Genomic DNA, 22,218 nt, shown 5'->3' with positions numbered 1-22,218 from the left:
TGTAAACTACTGTTACGTGTGGGTACAGTTTAGCATTTAGAAAGGAGACCAAGAAAGGGTAATATTAGGTGATACAGAAGGACAGACTGCTTACCGAAGGACATATGACTCATAAAAGATGATACAAAGTTAATTTTTATACTGGTTTCAACAAAGCTAGTTTCTAAGCAGAACATACAGGGAGTAATACTAGCTGTACTTTGACAGATGCAAACAAAGAATGAGTTAATTCAACTTGTTCCTATAGGATATATATTCAAATGTGCATCAATAATTGTAACATAATTCAGGCTACATGAAGGATAGCAAATACATACATTTTTAATTTATAGGAATGTCATATACTATCTGTGTATTGAAGTATGTTTTTCATGAAAATTATACAAAATTAGTATCTGAAAATAGTAACATTTTTTTCCTCCAAACTTAGATATGATCCTAGGAAAATCAGTCTAAATATGGAAGGCGTTGGATTAATTTCTCCATGGCTCAAAGTTAGCATTTAGATCACATATATTTTTTGTTTCCTACATCAAAAAAAATATTACTTTTTTCCAAAAAAATGTATAGACATAACACATTTGTGGAGGAACGCTGAGTAAATGTATCAATCATCAATAAAGCACTGTTTAGCCAATCAGCTGGGCAGAAGGACAGGAAGTGGAAGGCGGGACTTCCTGGAGGAGGGAGAAAGTTTGAGCATTGGGAGAGGACGACGGAGCATTGAGGAGAACAGGGAAAGAAATGGCCCTAGGAACACCATAGTGGCAAGTGCTTGGGGTATAAGTAAGTTATGAGGTTTAGAGTACTTTGTTTAGTTTATGAGTAGATTTGAATCAGTTTAGATTTCTGCCTAGCATAGAGCTGACAGCTTTAAAGTATGCTTCAGACCCTGTCTTTATTTAGCAATTTTAGTCTCAAACAATACAAATTTAATGAAATACATATTCAGCACAAATTAATCTATATGCCCCGAAATCCCTGAATAGTCTCTATGGAATATAGCAATATTATCAGACATGATTCTAGCCTTCAAAGAATTTTTGCTTCCTAAGAAGATAAGAGTAACTAGTGTATTGCCAGCCTGGGCTATATGAGATCTTTTCTCAAAACAATTAAAAGGCTAACTGTATAAACTAAAACATGGCTCCACATTCTGTTTGCTACACAGCGACTAACAGATTGTTTAGGTGACATTGCTCCCAGAAGCAAGCATCACTTCCCTTCTGACTCAGTTCACTTTATGGCCAGATGTAGTACTCATCCATTGAAGTTTTATTTAAACATGTTCAGAAGAGGAGACTATCCATAAGGAATAAAATGGTCCCTCTGTGTAAGCTGGTAAAGTAGAAAATCACCCTAATCTTTAGATAAAGGAAAAATAGTTGTTTTATGACAAGGGTTATGTCAATATAATGAATACATTTAATCTTACTTTCTGGAAAAATATTAAACTGACAATACTGTATAAATTTAGGTAGATTTATAAACTATACACAGTTTCTACATATATGTTTAATTTATTGTCAATTAATAATAAATCCTTCACATTGGCACACCCCCTATAGCCAATAACATGTACAGTTTATTGGCCTGAAGACTGTCTGAAGACAAGAGCTTTTATGATTCAAATGACTGGTTTTTTTTAATTTGTATTTTCATATAGGTTTCATAAAACCAGTTTTTTCAAGGATAGCCTGTAATTTTGCAATATCCATAGCCCTTCCCTCCCTCTCTCAAAGCCCCCTCCCCTTTCCCCATCCTTTCTTCCCCCACCACTCTTCTGCTTCACAACACACACTCACATACACATGATTCTATGCATCTACAAAGAATTATAAGGTCTATGATTACAAGAACACACTATGCATCTTTCTGTTTTTATTTCACTTAATATGATGGTCAGTTGTACTAGTTTTTACAGAAAATGGCATAATTTCATTCTTCTTTCTGGATATGTGCAGAGACTTTATCCATTCACAGATACCGAAGGCTGATTCCATAACTTGGTCACTGTGAGCAATGCCACAGTAATGGGTACATAGACATCTCTGTTCTATCTTAGAGTCCTTAGGGTGCAGGCATAGAAATGGTATGGGTTGATATTTGAAGGTACTGTTTTTAGTTTTCTGTGGAATCTCATTTATGTTTTTCATGGAGGCTGCATTCCCACCAACAGTACATGATTCTCCTTTCTCCACATTCTCACTGCAATTTGTTGTTTTGAAAAGTCCTTCCATAGTATCTCCTAAGCCTGAACTGTAGTGTAGCTCTGTCTGTTGGGGTGGGCTACCTAGTACCCATGAGTTCTTCCTTGGCTAAGTTTATTCTTGCCAATATTTTTGAGAACCACTGCGAATGGGATTATGTATCTGATGTCTTTCTCCACATGTTTTTAGATACACAGAAAGGTTACTGATTTTTGTGTGCTGGTTTTGTATTTTGCCTCTTGGCAGAAAGTGTTCATCAGTTAAAGAAGTTCTAATGGAGTCTTTATGGTCTCATGTATTATCTGCAATAAGGACCATTTGATATCTCTTAATATATATTAATATGTTGATATATTATATATTTACTATATTTAATACATATAATATATAATATACTATATACATTCTATTATATATTAATATAATAATATATTAATGATATATTATATATCCCATTTCTTCCTGCCTTATTGCTTTAGCTAAATCTTCAATAACTGAACTGAATAAGAGAAAGTGTACATTCTTGTCTTATTTCTGATTTTAGTGACATGCTCTTACAGGTATATTATGTATAGCCTTTGTTGTGTTGAGATATGTTCTTTCTATTCAATATTTAGTTGAAGATTTTTATCATGAAAGAATGTTAGTCTTTATCAAAGATCTTTTCTGTACCTGTTGTTTTGATCACATGGTTTCTGCATTTGAGTTTATCAATGTGTTGTTTTATACATATATTTTGTTTTTTCTCTGTTGAACTGCCATTGTGAGCTAATGAAACCCTTTTGCTTCTGGTGAATGACCTTTTGATGTAAAGTTGAATTCAATTTATAAGATTTTTGCTTCCATGTTTGACATGACTATTTCTCTGTAGTAAACATTCATTCTCATTCTCCCTCCCCCCTGCTCTTTTCCCTTCTCTCCCCTCTCTGTCTCTCTGTCTCTGTCTGTCTGTCTGTCTGTCTGTCTGTCTGTCTGTCTCTCTCTCTCTCTCTCTCTCTCTCTCTCTCTCTCTCTCTCTCTCTCTCTCTCTCTCTCTCTCACACACACACACACACACACACACACACACATTCTCTCTTACTCCTCTTCCTGTCCTCTCCAAACACACTTCTCTTCCTTTCCCTATCTTTCTCTTTCTCCCTTCCCCCCCCCCTCAGTTTCCTTCTTGGTGGCCTTTGTCTGGTTTTGATAAGAATATAAAAATGACTTCATAAAATCCATTTACAATGCCCCTACCTTTATGTTTTATGAAGGAGTCTGGGCAGCATTGGTGTCAGGTCTTCTGAAAGTCTGGTAGAATTCAGTCATGAAATGCATCTGAGTCTGTCTTTTTGTACATGGAGGGAGGACAATACTTTTTGTTACTTCTTCAATCTTATAGTTTGCTATACATTTGTTTATTTTTTTTCCTGTACTCCTAGTTTATTTTACAAATGTCTCCGGGCTTATTAAACATAGGTTTTCAAAGTATGTCTTAATAATTCTCCAAATTTTACTGGTATTTTCCCTTTCTGTCTATAATTTTCTTAATTTGGTTCTCCTCTTCTTTGCTTTAGTTTGACTAAGGGTTTATAAATCACGTTTAACTTTGCAAATAATCTGTTCTTTGTGTCATTTGTTCTTTTCACCTTTCTTCTTGTTTCTATTTAATCTATTTCTTCCACTGTCGTTATTTCTTTCTGTCTAGTGGTTTGGGAGTAGGCTTGCGCTTGAGGTATATCATGAAGTTCCTTGAGGTTTCTTGTTTTGTTTACTTCTGTGGTGTTTTGTTTGTTTTTAGGTTTTTCATGCAGTATCTTTTGGCCCTATTCTTTCTCTTCATATCCATAATTTCTCTGAGAGAAGTTTTCATCACATCTCACATGTTCTGTCATGTTGTTTCCCTTTCTCACTTAGAATCTTTTTTAGTTCTTTGCTGACTTGTTTTTCAGTGACCCATTCATTATTCAATAGTGTGTTACACAATGCCGTGAGTTTGTGTGTGTTACACAATGCCGTGAGTTTGTGTGTGTTACACAATGCCGTGAGTTTGTGTGTGTTACACAATGCCGTGAGTTTGTGCGTGTTTTCATTTCTCTTCCTGTGGATTTACAGTTTTTTCCTATGCTATGAATCAAAAGTATTTCAGTCTTCTTTTACTTGTTTTGATGGTGGGTTTTTCTTTGCAGGTAACTGGTGTTTCTGCAACTTTCAGTGTCTTTGTTTTGTATACCAGTAGCTGAAATATGATGTGCAGAAGGTTTTTCCTGGAGCTTGTTTATTTGGTATCCTAAATCCCTCCCACAACTCTTTCACTGGATTTAGAGAATTTCCTGTTCTAATGTTATTGTGTTTTCTCTTCTTTTAGCTTGTATTTCTTCTTCTATGATCATGACTTGCAAATACAATTCAATCGTGTTGTGTAGCTCTCTCCTGCCTTGGTCACACTTTCTTATTAATGTGTCTGTCACTTTCTGGATGTTTTATGCATCCTCATTACATTCAAGTGTCTGTCTTTTCTGCTCTAGTCATTCTATTGATGAGGTAGTCTAAGGTGTTTTCTGACTTATTAAACTTTTCATTTTCAATATTTTGAAGTATTTTATAAATATTTATTTTTATTGAATTCCAGTTTCATACCTTACATTGACTTTATTTTTCACTGAACTAGTATTTTATTTGGATTCATTTAGGAATTTGAGTCTTTTTATTTTTATTGAACATTCTTATGAGTAATTCTTTACATCCTTTGGATTTCATCTAACTTTCTCATATTAAATATGATTACTGTGGTATCAACAATTTTGGAAGAATCACACAACATTGATTTCTCATGTTTCTTGTAATTCTGCACTGGGATATGGCCACCAGGCAATGTGTCATTGCTTGGATTTTTAAAATCACCTGTATTATTTCCATGGAAGTAATTTGCAGTGTTATAGTAGGAGGTGGTCATAGTAAAATTGGGTTTACATTTTTGCAAGATTGTGACTACAAATCAATAATTATATCCAATGTGCACAGGGAGTCAAGATTGGTCCTCTATAACTCCAAGAATAAAATACTATCTTCAGGGAGGGGCTGGAGATATGGCTCAGAAGTTGAGACCACTGGCTGCTCTTCCAGAGGTTCTGAGTTCAATTCCCAGCAACCACATGGTAGCTCATAACCATCTATAATGAGATCTGGTGCCCTCTTCTGGTATCCTGACAGAACACTATACATAATAAATAAGGAAATGTAAAAAAAAAAAAAAGCCTCATTAAAAAAAATACTATTTGCAGAAGCAACCTCAGTCTTTGGATAGGCCTACTATGAAAATATAATGAACTATTTTTAAAATCACACTGTACTTTTGAGGTGTTGAGGGAGCAAGGATGACATGGTGTGGTGTGATAAATGTTGCTAATGGTAGAATGGGAGTAAAAGAATTAGAGTGGGCCAGAAATTAGTATTAGTGTGATGGAAAAAATACAGAATGGAGGACAGTAGGTAAAATAATAAAGACAACAAGAGGCATTAAGGTAGCTCAAACTAAAGGATAATGGAAAAGAAGTTAATAAATATAGTTAGACCATCTAAAACAGAAGGGGACCCCAAACTCCAGCCTGGAAAGGTCTATAATAAAGTAAAAATAAGGAAAGAAGAGGTGTCTGGGTAAGCTGCTCTACTAAGTTGGCATTAGCTGCGAATAAGGAAAGCATAAATATGAAGGAAAGACGGAGGGGCGGGTGGGCGTGCGGAGCCTGTCTCAGATCTCCTGCCTTGCTTCTGCCTCAGCAGTCGCTGAGGGAACCCACAGTGGTTGGCTTAGAGCAGCATGTCATGTGGGCAGCACCTATGCAAAGCCTGTGTCCACATGGTCAGCTCCAATTGTCACCCAGACCAGACTTCCAGCTACTTGAGCTCTGTAGGGTTTTAAGGACATCCTTCCTCTTTCTCCAGAGGTATTTTACCAGCCAAGGAGCAGAGCACAGTTCAGTAACAGGACTCCTGAGTCAATGGCTCAGAAGGAACTTTACCTCTAAGGCCAGTAAGCCACTGACTCTCTAAACCAGATTCTTGTTGACCCTGTTAACTCTTGAGAAGGGAGGGTCTTCCTAACATCTCCTCTCTCTCTCTCTCTTTCTCTTTCTCTCTGTCTCTGTCTCTCTCTCTCTCTTTCTGTCTCTCTCTCTGTCTGTCTCTCTCTCTGTCTGTCTCTGTCTGTCTGTCTCTCTCTCTCTCTCTCTCTCTCTCTCTCTCTCTCTCTCTCTCTCTGCTATTTATGGGTGTAATTGCCAGGGGCCACTTTTGTTCTCACTTTCTTCTCTCCCTTCCCCTCCCTCTCTCTCTTCCTCCCTCTCTCCCTCCATCCCCTTCTTCTGTCCTCTAGCTTTATTTTCCCTCCTCCTCTCCCTCACTTTCCTCAAAATGTCTGTTACTAAAAGTACAGTACAGATTTTTGAGATTCTTGAGTCTTAAGCAGGAGTTCTGTCTGTTCTGTGTCTGGGTTTCTCTTTTACTGTTGAGCACCCCAGTTGGGGATAATTCCTCTGGAAGAGAATCTGGGATCTGTCTCCCTTTAACCTATGTAAAGTTTCCTATTTACTTTGAAACTATTATTTCTTCATCATCACCCACTTCTTACAATACCTGCAATCTAACTGTGGCCAGGGTATTCCCTGGAGATTTAACAGTCTCTGCCTGGGTATCAATTCATCTGCCACTTGATATCTTTCTTCCTAACCTTGACTCTACCAGCTGCCTTGAAAGTTAAGAGACAAAGATTTCAAAGACGTTAAAGCAATGACAGCCATGGTTTGGTCTGCGCTACAACTTTAAATATGATATGCATAATTACAGAGCAGTTCAGGTGTTTAGCATGACTGCGTTCTATAGATTAAGTGGACATAAGCCCACACCAGTTAATAATACTTGTAGAATTGACAACTACATTTGAAGTTCACTCTTAGTTATATACATGATCATGTAAATACTTAATGAAGCCTGAAAGCCTCGGAAATTTTCTTTTCTTTTCTTTTCTTTTTTTTTATGACAGAAAGAGTAAAATTGAGGATAGTACTACATTTAAAAAATAAATAAAATCTGATTGGGCTCAGAGCCAATGGATGAAGGCCCAGTCGATTACAAGATTTCTAGGATATAATGATTAAAACTCCAAGGGAGCGTGGTACATAGGCCTTTTGTTTCCAAAGTGAGATGAGAATACCAGTCCTTTTCCAGGGGTACCTGGCCACATGGAAAAAGGATAGTTGAATTTTGCAGTATGAGGTTCTCTCCCGTCCATTTCAACTCATTTTCAGCCTAAGAACAGCAATGAAAGAAACTGAACTGCCAGGATCCAATACTGAACTGTCAGTGTTTGAGGCCTCAGGTTGTGCGCGTGCACTTAAGCATGAGCACAAATATAAATGTCATGTTTATGGAATGGGAGTTGATAGTTGGCACATTTTGGCAAATGGAGTTACCTACGAATTACGCTGACACAGAGGATAGCAGTTATGACATAAGGATATTAACATGTAAGTTGCGTAGGACTTCTTCAGGACATTCCATGTTGAAACACATTTACATGGGGGGAAAAAAGGGCTTTACAAAGATCACTGCTTCGGTTGTACAGTTCACAATCCTTGTCATTGAGAAATGTTGAGGACAGTAGCACTGGCTTACACAGTAGAAGCTTCCGGGCACGTCAGTCCTGCTGGTTTCTCTCATGACCGTGGTGAACATACCTTGCCTGGGTGAGGACGCACTGGGTTCGCAAGTCCAAACTAATTCAGACCATCATCATGAAGTTGTTTCCATTTCCTATGAAAGCAAAACTTCTCTAAATTCGGACTTACTTAACCAGTGCATAGTAGTTCATCATTACTGGGGCGCTGACTTTGGAAATAGATTTAAGTGCAAACTGTAATACGAAGAAGCCCACATTTACAGAAAAAAAAAATGTTTGACATTTCTATTGTGCATATTACAGTTCATATGCCTCTGCCTACATGGCCCTGTTTTGGTGTTCCTGCAACAGTTCTGGCACTGGATGCAATCAAAATGGAGTCCCTTTTAAGGTGTTTGAGACAACACGCACACTGTAGGCTCATGGTCACCCCTTCCAGTGACTTGCCCCTGTTTCCTTATGTCATACTGCTATTACTTGAGACAACTTCTCCCTTTTCTCTGAAGCCATTCCCTGGCACAGTTCTTAGCCATTGTGTGTATGGAGTGAAGGGGTTATTAGCACTTTCTTCTTGGCATTCACTTCCCAGGAGTTTAGCAAGTAAAGTCGTGTGATTTAAGTGTCTGTGATCTTAAAGTGGCTTTTCCCAAACTTCTCACTTGCTGACTTTTGCTTCTTAGCAGCACTGAGGTGGACTGGGGCGAGAATAGGAACAGGCACAAATGACATTCAGCTAGCAGTATTGCCAAGGACACTAACCCAGAGACACAGCTCCTTTCTGCTGCCTCAAAGACTAAGGAGGCATCACCTCCCAGGGTTCTCACAGACCTGGATGTAGGACCAAATTATCGGCTGCTATACAGAAAGCAATTCGAGGACTATCAAGTTGTAAAGCACAGCTGGGATTTAGCAAGATACTTCAATGCAGATGCTAAGTGTGAAGGTTAAGAGAAAGAATGATGCTCAGGCAAAGCGCAAAGCTTACCCAAGTGTGAGGATGGGTGTCTCAAGGGGAGGTGATTGTCTGTATAGTGATCACACTTAGGCTATTGGTGGGTTTTGAAGTTATTATCTTCAAAGGGTTGCTTTACAACCTATGTGAGATCTGATGGCAGTCCGCACACACAGGACAGGATTACAGCTGATCTTGGATCACAGGGTTTAAGGGGAAATTGAGATGTTTTTTACTGTAAACAAAAGTTTCACTTTGTTTGAGGTGTCAAAAAAAATGTCTAAGGAAAGGAATGGAGGCCTACTTTGGGTCCTATATATATTCAGGACATGAGCCTGGCTCATTGCTCTTTCAACATAAAGTATATATGTGGAAGGAATATTATCTCTACATCGGTAACTGTTCACAGCAAGCATTGTGCACTGTGTTGGAATTATTGCTTCCCAGCTTTGATTGGATTCTGGGGTGTGGTGGTCCTCTCATTTCTCATGTGCTCATGGCTTCCCTTGCCTCTCTATCCCGCTCCAGAGTGGCTCTCCACCTATAGTAAAACATATGCCCAGTGCATTGACCAGAGAGCTCATTAGAATAAACACAGCTAATAGTCACCAAATGGTAACTCTATTCCAGGTGGTCTTAAATCAATTTCCAAGGTTACCTTTGTGAATTCTTCCTATTACAGAGATGAAAAAGCAAACAGAATTTGAAGAACTTCTGTAAGATAAGAGGCCAAAACACAGTTGAGTTTCAAAAGTACTTAAATGCCAGATTAGTGCCCCCCCCCCAGCCAGTGCATAACCCCTGTGTCTAGAAGGTTAGAGTAATCTACTAGGGAAGACAACCCCATAAGCAGGTTTGGCCAATTGGACAGAAAAGAGGCATAGACAAAAGAAAAGAGAAATATAAATACACATCCCTTTCTCGTCCTTGCCCACTTCTATCCAAACTGACATTAATTCTTTCTTCTAGTAGATGGGCTGCTGGATAATAACCACCACCACCCCACCACCACCACCACCACCCCACCACCACACCACCACCCCCACCACCACCCCACCACCACACCACCACCCCCACCACCACCCCACCACCACCACCACCACCACCCACACTACCCCACCACCACCACACCACCACCCCCACGACCACCCCACCACCACACCACCACCCCCACGACCACCCCACCACCACCACCACCACCACCCACACTACCCCACCACCACCACACCACCACCACACCACCACCACACCACCACCCACACTACCCCACCACCACCACTACCACCACCCCCACCACCACCCACCACTAACCACCACACCACCACACCACCACCACCACCACACCACCACCACCACCACCACCACCACCACCACCACCACCACACCACACCACCACCCACACCACCACACTACCCCACCACCACCACCACCACCACCACCACCCACACTACCCCCACGACCCCACCACTACACCACCACCACTATACCACCACCCTCACCACTACCCCACCACCATCACCACATCATACCACCACCACCACCACTACCACCACCACCACCACCACTACCACCACCACACACCCTACCACACCCACCACCACTACCACCACCCCACCACCACCACCACCACCACCACCATCACCACTACCACCACCACCACCACCACCCCACCACCACCACCACTACCACCACCACCACCACCACTACCACCACCACCACCACCACTACCACCACCACTACCACCACCACCACCACCACCACACCACCACCACCACTTACCACCACCACACCACCACCACCACACCACCACCACCACCACTACCACCACCACCACCACACCACCACCACCACCACCACCACCACCACCACCACACCACCACCACCACCACCACACCACCACCACCACACCACCACGATACCACCACCACCACCACCACCACCACCACACCACCACCACCACACCACCACTACCAACAACAACACACCACCTCTACCACACCACCACACTACCACCACCACCAGCATCATCATCATCACCTCAAATTTTTACAAGTGGACTCTACACAGAGGCAATAAAGAAAGCAAACTTAACTTTGATTTATAACTTTTGTGCACTAAATTTAATCCATATTAAACATATTACCTTAGACTTATCAAATACAAATTGCTAGACTTAACTTTGAGGGTCCAGAATGGGAAAAAACAAATTATAGAAAACTTTTAAATACATAAACAGCATGAAATTGCTCAAAACTTGCACAGATTTATATATTACAGTGTACATATGTTACTACATATATACTACATTGTACATATATGTAATATATTATATACACACAGTACAGTGTATCACTTCTCATCGTGTTTGTGGAACTTGAATAGGACCAGGATTACTCTGAGGGCATCATTCATTCCTATCAATCAGCTATTATAATTAAAAGGGATTTTAAAGTAAGTGGAAAGTGAACCTTGGTACTCACATATGCTAGACAAAGCACACTACCAGTGAGGTATATTCCCAGCTCTTTAAAAATTTGTAAATTATTTCTACGACTAGGTTTTAACTTCTACTTCTCATAAAATTAAAATAATTAATATATAAACTTTAAGCAACTCAAAAGGCTTAAGGAGGTATTAACTATCTATAAAGGAAATATTATTGTGAACATTTTGATGACCTTCAGATTGTTCTTTTATAAATCTGTTTTAGATATATGCATAGGTAGGCATATACTCATGTGCAGATGTACTATGGAATCATAAAGCAAATACCACTTAACAATTGCTTATTCATATATTTTAGTTTTTATTTTGATATCAATTTTACAACTGCATTACATGGGCATTTTTGCATAATTTATTTTTTTCAGGTTCCTACTGGAAGACATTTAGGCTGTTTCTGGCTTTTTTGATAGGATGATGTTGACTAAAAGATCTGTGAATGGCCTTTGAAAAGTTGTGTGTTTGCCAGAAGGTTTCCGATGAACACATTAGTTGGGTCTTGTTCAGGGATTAATCTAAGCAAGAGACTGTCTGTGCTTAGTTAGCTCACTGTGGTAGTCCTTGGGCACTCTGACTTCTTAAGTCAAGAAACTGGAATTTGGGGCTGAACAGATGGCTCAACATTGAGGATCATATACTGCTCTTCCAGAGGACCTGAGTTTGATTCCCACCACCCACATTAGTTGTGGGAGGTGGTTTATAACATGTGACTTCGGCTCCAAATTATCAAATACCTTTGTGCTCTGCATGGTTTCCATGGGCAGCCACACTCACGTGCACAGGTACAAGCATAATTAAAAATATCAAGTCTTTAAAGAAAAGATGCTGGGGTCAAATTTACCTCTCATGAAATCTGCCTCCTCACCACTTTCATTAACCACTTCCTACCCACTTGGCTTCTTGTACGACTCAAGCAAATGGGTATCCCAAACCCCAGATAATACACTGAGGACACCATAAGTGACTAAGGGAATAACCCAGACTTTTCTTTTGTTTTTCATTCACTTATTTTTATTCTGTGTATTCATGCATGTGTATGGAAAATACTGCATGCTGTTGCACATGTGGAGAAATCAGGGGACATTATTCAGGAATCAGGTCTCTTCTCCCACCATGTAGGACTGAACCCAAGCTGTCAGGACTGGCAGCAAGTGTCTTCCCTTGATGAGCCATCTCACCATCCCAAGTGACAAGGCTTTGATTAGTCACCTTTGATGGTCACACTGCCCATGTAGAATAGTGAAGATGCAAGCCAATAAATAAATACATGGTCCAGTTTTTCACATAGAGTCTAAAGTTAGCATATTCCATTTAGCTCAGATTGTAAATTTCCACCATTATACCTTCATTTAATTTTAGTCCAGCTGAAGAAAAGCTGTGTGTACTGATAATTAGCTCAGCTTCAAATGGCCTGAATATGAACTCAGTTCTTGCCAGTTGGTAGATCTGTGAACTTAGACAACACTTTTGTGTGTGTAGTTTTTGCCTTTGATTTTACCAGTTTCCCCGATTAGTTATATTGAATCCACTTGTGCCAAGTGTGCTTCTGTGAAAATACAGATTTTTAAAGCAACATTTGATGGCCCATACTTGAAATAAACTGCCACACAGGACAGGAAGACTAATGGAAAGGCCACCAAATATAGCAAGTCATTGACACAATCTCCTTTGAGACAATGATGATTCTGTATCAATTGCTGTTGTTGTCTTTGGCAGCAGTGAGGCAACTGGTCCAGGAGTCAGAGACTAAGAAGGGTCAGAATTAAAATCTAGACTTGTGGCTCTAAATGCTGTCTCTTTTCCTACCCTGTGCATAAGGGGAAAGCTGGTGTTACCAATAAAGACAACAGTGTTTAAACCAGATTATCTGAGCAGCACAGGATTCTCTTTGCTCTCTGGATAAGGCTACATTTTCTCTCCTTTTGGAAAGTTTAGAACTTTCTCCTTCTCACAACAGATCCTCTGTCATTCCATCTTCTTTGTCCCAATTTCCTGTATAAGTGGGTTTCCACATTTGTATTTTATTTTGAACTACAACTGAATCCATTTGCACCACATTCATCTATCATTGTAAGGAGTTTCACAGACAGACAAACTAGAGGGTCTTTGGCTGTTGTAGAAATTTTACACTATTCTCTCTTGCCCTTTACCTGGTCATGTAGATGCACAAATACAAACCCCACTGTCTGTTGCATCCACTCAGTTCCTCCTGACATCCTAAGTCTTCTCAGACTGAATTCAGTCGGAATATTGTGCACAGCCAAGACACTCAAGAAATCTATTCCCCTGCAGATGAAGCAGCCAAGAATTCAAAACTCAGGAAGGGGCGAGCAATGCTTCAGCCAAGACTTGCCATGCCATTTCTCTGCAGCTTTCTTTGGGTCTAAATAGTGTTGCTGGTGAGCATCGCTCTGGTGTTCCACTGCTTGAGAACACTGTGGTAACTCCCTTGTCTACTGTTAACTGACTAGCTGCACCATGGCCCTTCCTTGCCGTTCAAGTTTCCTTGTAAGCATGAACACACACCAGTAGCCTGTGGGAGAGAAGTTATTGGAGGATCTCAGCCTCCTCCATAGGTACAGGGAGCCATGTGGGCTGCTTGAGATGCAAGCTCACTGCATCAGTCTTCAGTGGACACAACATGATGGAGGGGGTGAAATGCTTTTCTAAAATCTGGGTTAAAAAAAAATCTTTGTTATATTTTTTAACTGGAGGCAAGGAAAAGATTGGAGTGTAAAACAGATAATGGTAGTTATGACATAACCATCTCCATCCCCAGCAGGGACCAGGGCCAGTGACTAAACTTAACACTGGACATGTTTGTAGTGAGGACTATGAAGAGTGTGACGTCCCAGGTGACTATATGATTATACTTTGCTACCAGCACACGAAATAGAATTAAAAAGGAACTAGACTTTTTTTTATATATAAGGAAAGGCTCTGTATTAGACTCAGACTCATTGTATAAAGTAAAATGAAACATGAAGTCTATTTTCTTACAATTCATATGGGGCACACAGTTAATTTGGGATGTGGATAGCTGATGCTCATATGATCCGGCACAGTGAGGTTTGAGGATGGTTATATATTGTGGCTTGTGAACGCAGCCCCTCTCCCAAGGAGACTTGGGGGACTTGGGTGGTAGTTGGGGTTCACTTGGGTCCTCTCGGGACAATGATGCTGTCTGGCATATTAAGCATTTAGGTTCTCAACGTGTGTCCTCTTGGCTTGTCTTTAAGGTCCAGTTGAAGAGTGAAGAATCCAAAACATTTGCGATGAAGATTCTCAAGAAACGGCACATTGTGGACACAAGGCAGCAGGAGCACATCCGCTCCGAGAAGCAGATCATGCAGGGAGCTCACTCTGACTTCATAGTGAGGTAAAGGTGCACCTGAGCAGCGAAGGTGCCGCTCCACAGTCATCGGCAGCCCTCCCTCACCCTTAGTTAGTTCATATTCACAATCAAAACTGGAGAATATTTAGATTTTTTTTAAGAATAAAAAAGGTTGTTTCTACATTTATTTTGAAAGAGAATCATGTTCCCATATTCCCAGAAAAGAATATTTTTCCCAAAAGAGCTATCAACTTTTAACATTTCGGGTTTTTTTGTTTTTTTTTTATTATAGCTCTCCAAACATCCACATAGACCTTAAAAGCACAAGAGACAGATACCAAAATCAGACTACTTAGTACTAATTTTCTGAAGAATTTATTTATTTCTGTGTGTATGTGGTGTGTGTGTGTGTGTTGTTCATGTGTACATACACATGCAGGTAAATACGTGTTTGTAGAAGCCAAAGACTGATACTTGCATCTTCTTCAACCACTCTGTACCTTTTTTTTGAGACATGGTCCCTCACTGAACCTGGAGCTCATTCACTGGCTGGACTGGGTGGCTGTCCAGTGAGCTCCACACTTCTACCTATCTCCAACCCTAAAGCATTGGCCTTATAGATGGGTATAGCCATGCCCAGCTTTTATGTGGTACTGGGATCTGAACTCAGATCTTCACGCCTATGAGGCAGGGACTTTACCAAATTAACCATTTCCCCAGCCCCATTGGATGTTTTTTGTTTTGTTTTGTTTCATATAAAATGACAGGCAATCTGTCTACTTCGGTATTTTCATAGCACTAATAAAATGATAATGGAGAGTTTTTAATATGTAGGAGAAACTTTTATAGTCAATTTACACTCATAGAAAGTTAAAATATAAATTTAAGTGACTATATACAATCTGTATTTACAACATTTAATATAATTTATATCTATATACTTTGTACTTATGACCACCAAGTCTTGCTCAAGGCTGTGCTTGAAACAGCAGTCAAAAAGAAACTTAAGAAAGTCTCATGAGAAAAAAAAAGAAGAAGAAGAAGAAAAAGAAAGTCTCATGTGTGTACTCATTTGGCCTACCCCACTCCCGAAGCTTCTAGTCCCATAGTTTATAAAAATTATCCACGGGAGACATAGGCTTTGGACTTGAGTGCCCTTCATTTTCACCACAAAACACCAAGACGAGCAAATCAAAACACTGCAGCCTGTGCACTAGCTTTTATGATAAGAACATTATCTCTTTTATCTATTTTGAAATATTCAATGCAATATTGTTAACTGTGCAAATGGAACAGCAAAACTTAGTTCCCCTGTTTCACTGTAAGCTTGTACTACAAATGCATGGCACATGTGCTTAATAACCTGGCTTAACTATTAAGCAGTGCATATATTTATTATACCTTAATATAGCCCACATATGTATGTGTGTGTATACATGCTAATAAAATAAAATGATCCATCAAACTTAAAAATGAATGTTTTAAAAGATAATGATGCTTATACTTCTGTTTTCCTGTTTACTGCCTGCAGGCTATACAGGACATTTAAAGACAGCAAGTACTTGTATATGTTGATGGAAGCTTGCCTCGGTGGAGAACTCTGGACCATTCTCAGGGATAGGTAGGAGATTTAAATCTTTCTTTCATGTTCCTGAAAACAGAGTGATCCATAATGGTCTGCAAGAAGAATCCACTGTTATCACATATAAAATTATATGTACATTTTACATATGCTTATAGTTTCTATTGTAATAGTGAGGCATAGCCAATAGCATATAGAATTTACTATAATTATGTAAAAACTCACCTTGTAATAAATGGTATAGTTTGAGTCTGCCTTAAAATGAGCAGTAGAAAAATATGTCCACTACGCATGCCTTTGCGAGCTGTGGTTACTGGAATGAGCAAGCTCTACACCTGGAATTCTACACTGTGCTTTAACCTGGGGACACTGAGAACTGCATCATAGCTATAGTCTGGGTTACCTGTCACTTTAATTGCACTGCAGTTTTCATGTGGTCACCTTATCTTTAATGATACTGCTAAATATTTCCAAAGTTACTTCTTTCTTTTCTTTTCTTTTCTTTCTTTCTTTTTCTTTCTTTCTTTCTTTCTTTCTTTCTTTCTTTCTTTCTTTCTTTCATAGCTCTGTTTTGAAAACCAACGCAAGTTAACTACATTGTCTTTTAGAGGTTGCTGACTTTGGTAGGAAAATTAATCCATTTATTTGTTCCTTTTCATGCAGACAATTTAATTTGCCCTCTGTCCTTGCTGGGAGATAGTTTGTCTAGAGGGTACACATTTGTTTCTCTGAATTGTTTTTTTAAAAGTGTTTTCTTAATTTTAATGCCATTTAAATTTTTTGTTGTTTTAAAGATGAAAACTTTGTTTTCCTACAAATATTTTTTGCTTATTCTCTATAAATGATCTTTTGATTATTCAGAAGTCACTGTGTACCCCCACCCCAGGTTAGAGATCAGCTCTAAAGTCTTCCACTTGCTAAACAAATACTCTCCCACTGAGTTTCCTCCCCAAATGTTGGCTTTTTGCCAAGAACCTGCTGTGTAGTCCAAGCTGCCTTGGACCGCTTGACCCCTGCCACCTCTGCCTCCGGAGTGCTAGAGTAGCAGCTACACGCTGTTGTCTTTGCACTTCTGGAAAAGTCATCTTTATACAATTTTTCCTTATTTGTTCTAGCCTTGCCTTCAAGTTGTTCATTTAGAAAATCATCACTCCCCAAACTTAACCGGAGATAGCCCAGATGTGCCTGTGCATCAAATGATTTTTACATATCTGTTGTTTTTCAGGTTAGAACAGGTTAGAGCAGGTGGGTCTTTACAGACTTTTGCTAACGTCTCCTTCCTAATGCTACCCCTTTTGTGCCTTTGTATCTTCATACGGCCTACCCACTAAAGCCTTTGACCCCAGCAGCCTTACTCACACATACGCGTTAAATAGACCACTTTCTGCTGGGTTATAAATTTGGCATCCTAATATTTTGTGTGATATGTTAATCATAGGTTAGAAGAAGCACGCAAAGAACTTCATGTTGTTAACACAGTATCAGGTCAACATCTGTACTAAGCTCCCATACACTGCATATTACTGTATTGTTAATAACTGAGCCATGATTTTGTGACAGGCATGGTGATACCAGCCCTGGATATAAGCTGAGAAATAGGATAGACATGGCCCCACTCCTCAGTGGAACGTGCTGACTATTACAGGAAGCTAATGTTTTGATCTATGAATTCGCACCTAATGTTCTTCCTGTGGTTCTACTGTATTATTTTTCAATGTGCTAGTGTGTACAAAACCTTTTCTCTACTTTATGTTCCTTAAAACAGGAGGTTTGTATGTGGAATTAAACAGGAAAGTGTAAATTAGGTATACAGAGGAAGGCCCAGCTATGCTCTCAGGGCTCTGTAAAATTGGCCTTACGTTCCTTTATTGGAACAGTGACCATAACAGCATTACTAGAACTCAGCCTGGGGGCATCACAGATGTTCACTCATCAATATTCAATTTGCTCTTGCAAGGAAATATCAGCTCCTGTGTTTTCTCACGCAGCTTGACATTAGTTTGGCTGGCCGCGTGTGTCAGGCTAGGTTTCTGAGTGAGCTACATTCTGCTCAGCAGGATAACAAAGAGGCACTGTGAGGAAGCCATTTCCCTTGGAAGGAGTGGCTGGATGGACAGTAACAGTGAGGGCTCGCTCCTCTATCCCCAAGGGCTGCATGAGGACGCTCCCTTTTCCCTCCCCTGTGTTATCTCTGAGTTCTGAGTCGATGGTTGCCATGTACTATCGAGGAACTTGATAATGGTGTGAGTGGGCTTAATGTGGAGAAACAAAGGCTGCTTAGTTGCCTGAAAGGTTCCAACACTTTGAAGCCTCACACCAAGATGACGGAACTGTGGAATTGCATGGAACACTGTTATATGCAGACTTGGATTCATTCCCCCACCCGTTCCCCTTCTACCATGTACACATATATTCTTACTCTTTTATTCTCCATAGATTTATTTTACCTTTTTAATAAAAATGCTGGGAGCCAAGTCTGTTAGCTCTTTCCTGTAATCTCAGTTACCCAGGAAGCTGAGGGGAGTATTCCAAAGTTTAAGGGCTCTCTGAGCAATCTTAGTGAGACCTTGACTCAAATATTAAAATAATAAAAAGTAGCTTTGGATGTAGCTCAGTGGTAGAGTACTTGCACGGCACATATAAAGATTTCTGATTTAAAACCTTACGATGAAAATGATGAACAAACAGAAAACGTCTCAGTCGGTTTCTTCACTTTTCCTCTTGTGTCTAAAGAAAGCAGTGATAAGGGAAAAACTACCCTACAGGTATACAAGAACTGCATGAGACTATTGGAAACCAGGCTTGTGTGATGTCATTCTTTATCGCCAGGAGCCTTGGACCTTTAGTGAGGGAAGAAGTCCTAGGGACCGATTCAGGCGCCCTCTCTAACTCTTGGCTGTGAAGACCTTTTTTTTTTTTTAACTCTCCAGTTGTTTTCATCAGCACAGAAAAGGAACACAGAGCAGCTCTGTTGCTGTTGTTAACTTTTTCATAATTTATTTTTCAGTTTCACATGCCTTGGTCTTTTTGCCTGCATGTGTGTGAGGGTGTTGGATCTCCTAGAACTGGAGTCGTGAGCTGCCATGTGGGTGCTGGAAAGTGAACCCAGGTCCTCGGGAAGAGCAGCCAGTGCTCTTAACCACTAAGCCATCACTCCATTCTCTGTTGTTATTTTTAATGAGAATCAAAGGCTAGGGAAATGATTCCATGTCTAAGAGCAAGGATAAGGACCTAAGTGTAAATCCCCCATAAAAAGATAGGTATGGCCTAGCACTGGGGTGAGGCACGAACAGCAGGGTCACTGCAGCTCTCTGGTCACCAACCTAGTTCCAAATTCAGAGAGACCCTGTCTCAGGGAATAGAGAATGACAGCAAGACATGCAACTTCTCCTTCTGGCTTCTGCACGCACCTAGATGTGTGTACCCATGCACACACGTGTACATATACCATATACCTATGCCACACCCATGCAACTCATGCAACTCTCTCACACACACACACACACACACACACGGGGGGGGGGGGCGGGGGAGAGAACTGAGAATTAAGTTGATGCTACATGCAGGCAAGATTTGTGACAACTATTAGATGGACTCAGTGAAACACTGGTGTATTAACTATCCCTCACATTTTCCAGGTTAGTTCTTCAGTAGCTATTGTAATTTACCATCTAGTTCATAAGGGTTTTTTTTTTCTTCCCAAAGTTCTATTTCATTCTTTGGGACATGACAACTACAAATTATATTTTATTTGCTTTCCCTCTAACACCTAAAGAATTTCTAACTCCTGAAACCTTTAAAAATGTAATTAGCTAATATTTATTTACTATTTGTATATTCAAATGGATGATAAAAACATACATTAGCATATTAATAGGCTATAGCACATGGGTCAATATGAGTAGTTTATGTATATTTTAATCTAATGAAACTGCATGTCAAATATGAGGCTTTTTATTTGCTTGTTTTCTTTTTACTGAATAGATTAAGTATCTCCAAACTCATGATTTTTCAAATCACACACGACCTCAATTTCTCGTCATATGTCTTCCTGGATAGAGTTTATGATCCTGGCTATTTTGTGGAGGGTGATTATTTAAATTCTTTTTTGATGACTTGATAGATGGCACTGATTGAAAAGTTTTTCTAAAGAAATGAGTCAGTCTACCCAATAGTCTTTTTTACATTGGGTCATAACCCTGCATATTGCAGATGCTTCGGATTTATGTGGTCACTAATGATTGCTGCCACTAGTTACTGATGCCTGGCCTCACTTGATAAAAGATATTTTGTCTATGTTACATTCTGACATTTCAGGATTCAGTTTATGGTAAGCTGGGTAAATACTGTGATTAAATTCTAATTTGAGTTTGTAAATAAATATATATAACCCTCTACTTCTGTCAAATTGTCGTTTCATGCCATTTAGCTAAAACAACAACTCCTAAGGAGCGTGTGGGAGCCTATCCCCATAGTTTGACTTGAAATGATACAGCTGTCAAAGCACTTGTTATTTCCAAGAGCTACATAGAATAAATGATTTATTTCTTTGAGCAACTCTCTGAACAGCTGGGAAAATAAGCTTTTGCTTCTACTTAGACCAGGGTTACATTGCCATTAAATTGGTAGATTTAATGGTCATGTTTCATATGAGTCCCCCAATACTGTGCTCTGTGACCTCTTTCAGTGGTCTTGAGCAATCGTTTCAAGGTACAACAATTCTCTCCTGAGACATTGTTTGTATGCATTTGCCCTGCTGATTTCTCAAAGTCTAAGACAAGGATTTCCTCAAACCTTTAAAATTAGTTACAAATATAAATGGTATTATACTCGGATAGACTCTTTAAAATAAAATAAAAAACCAACCTTCTAAATTCCAAAATGGCTCAGAACCAGGATAGGTACCTCTGATGAAAGGAAGTAGCTGATCTCTGGATTCATTCAAGCCATGCAGTGTGAAATCTTCTAAAGCCCCGCTCATGTAGTGTTTTGATTAGCATTACTCAGGAATGTTTTGAGTTTGGAGAGATTGAAATCATATTCAACGCAGAATGCACACACATATGTGTACATGTGCTTACTCTTTAAAAGTAAAGGATTTGTTTTCAAAGGAATGTTATATTTTTGATAGGCAAACATGTTAAAACTTTATTAAGGACAAAGGAGAAAAGGAATGCAGGACAATGCTCTAATCCCTTTCCAGGCCCTGGCACTGCAAATTTTTAGATCTGCCTTGATTATTTACCCATTAGAGGGCAGTCATGGCCTAAGGAACACCATTCACTCCCTGCTCTGGATGGAGTTCCTTCCTTCCATCCTTTGAAACTCACAGCTGTGTCACTCAGAAGTCAGTGGAACAATGGTATGACCTTAGTAATGCAAGCTACAGTTCTGATTCATCAGAGTAGACGTCATCATATCTAGAGATTAATTTAATCCTGAATTGTATTTATATTGATTTGTGACTGAGATAAGGTCCAGGCTGGGCTCTTGCCTCAGCCTCCCAGGAACTGGAATTACAGTTGCTTATCTGTGTTTGTGTTAGTAACTAGTCAGGGGATAGAGAAGGTGGTCTCTACAGCTGAACATATTATTTTCCTTCAAGACAACAGCTTTAGTCTTGGGTTTCCAGATGGAGTTTGTAAATATGCAGCCACACCCTACTGCTCAGTTTGTTAGACTTCACTCTTCAGTTTTTAAAGAGAGGTGTCACCAAAATGCAAGCAGGCACCAGGGCCCTTCCTGGGAACAAGCTCCTGCACCATTGGGTTAGTGGACGCTACCTGACCAAGTTCCTGGTAACACCCACAAGCCGTGCTGTCATATAACTGAACCTCAGTACTTGAGAAATAAGCAGAAGAACACACCAATTGTAAGTTCAGTGGCTACACGATTATGAAAGTTCTGCTCTAGAGACAAGGAATGACCTTGGAGCTTTCTTTTATTATTATGTTAATCAACAAACTTAATGCTTATATACAG

The 22,218-nt window shown here is 39.7% G+C and overlaps 1 protein-coding gene across 1 annotated transcript in view; it reads left to right on the top strand.

Moving 5' to 3' along the window:
• Positions 1-22,218, top strand: part of Prkg1 (protein kinase cGMP-dependent 1) — a 403,711-nt gene that overhangs the window by 362,333 nt on the left and 19,160 nt on the right. The window contains exons 8-9 of the mRNA XM_051146331.1: positions 14,560-14,699; positions 16,186-16,275. Of these exons, the coding sequence (XP_051002288.1) occupies positions 14,560-14,699; positions 16,186-16,275 (230 nt within the window). The remainder of the gene's footprint in view (positions 1-14,559; positions 14,700-16,185; positions 16,276-22,218) is intronic.

Source organism: Acomys russatus, chromosome 5, assembly GCF_903995435.1.
Source record: "Acomys russatus chromosome 5, mAcoRus1.1, whole genome shotgun sequence".
In the NCBI taxonomy this organism is placed as follows: Eukaryota; Metazoa; Chordata; class Mammalia; order Rodentia; family Muridae; genus Acomys; species Acomys russatus.
Note: the sequence above shows the minus strand (reverse complement) of the source record. Positions and strands in the feature narration are given on the sequence as shown.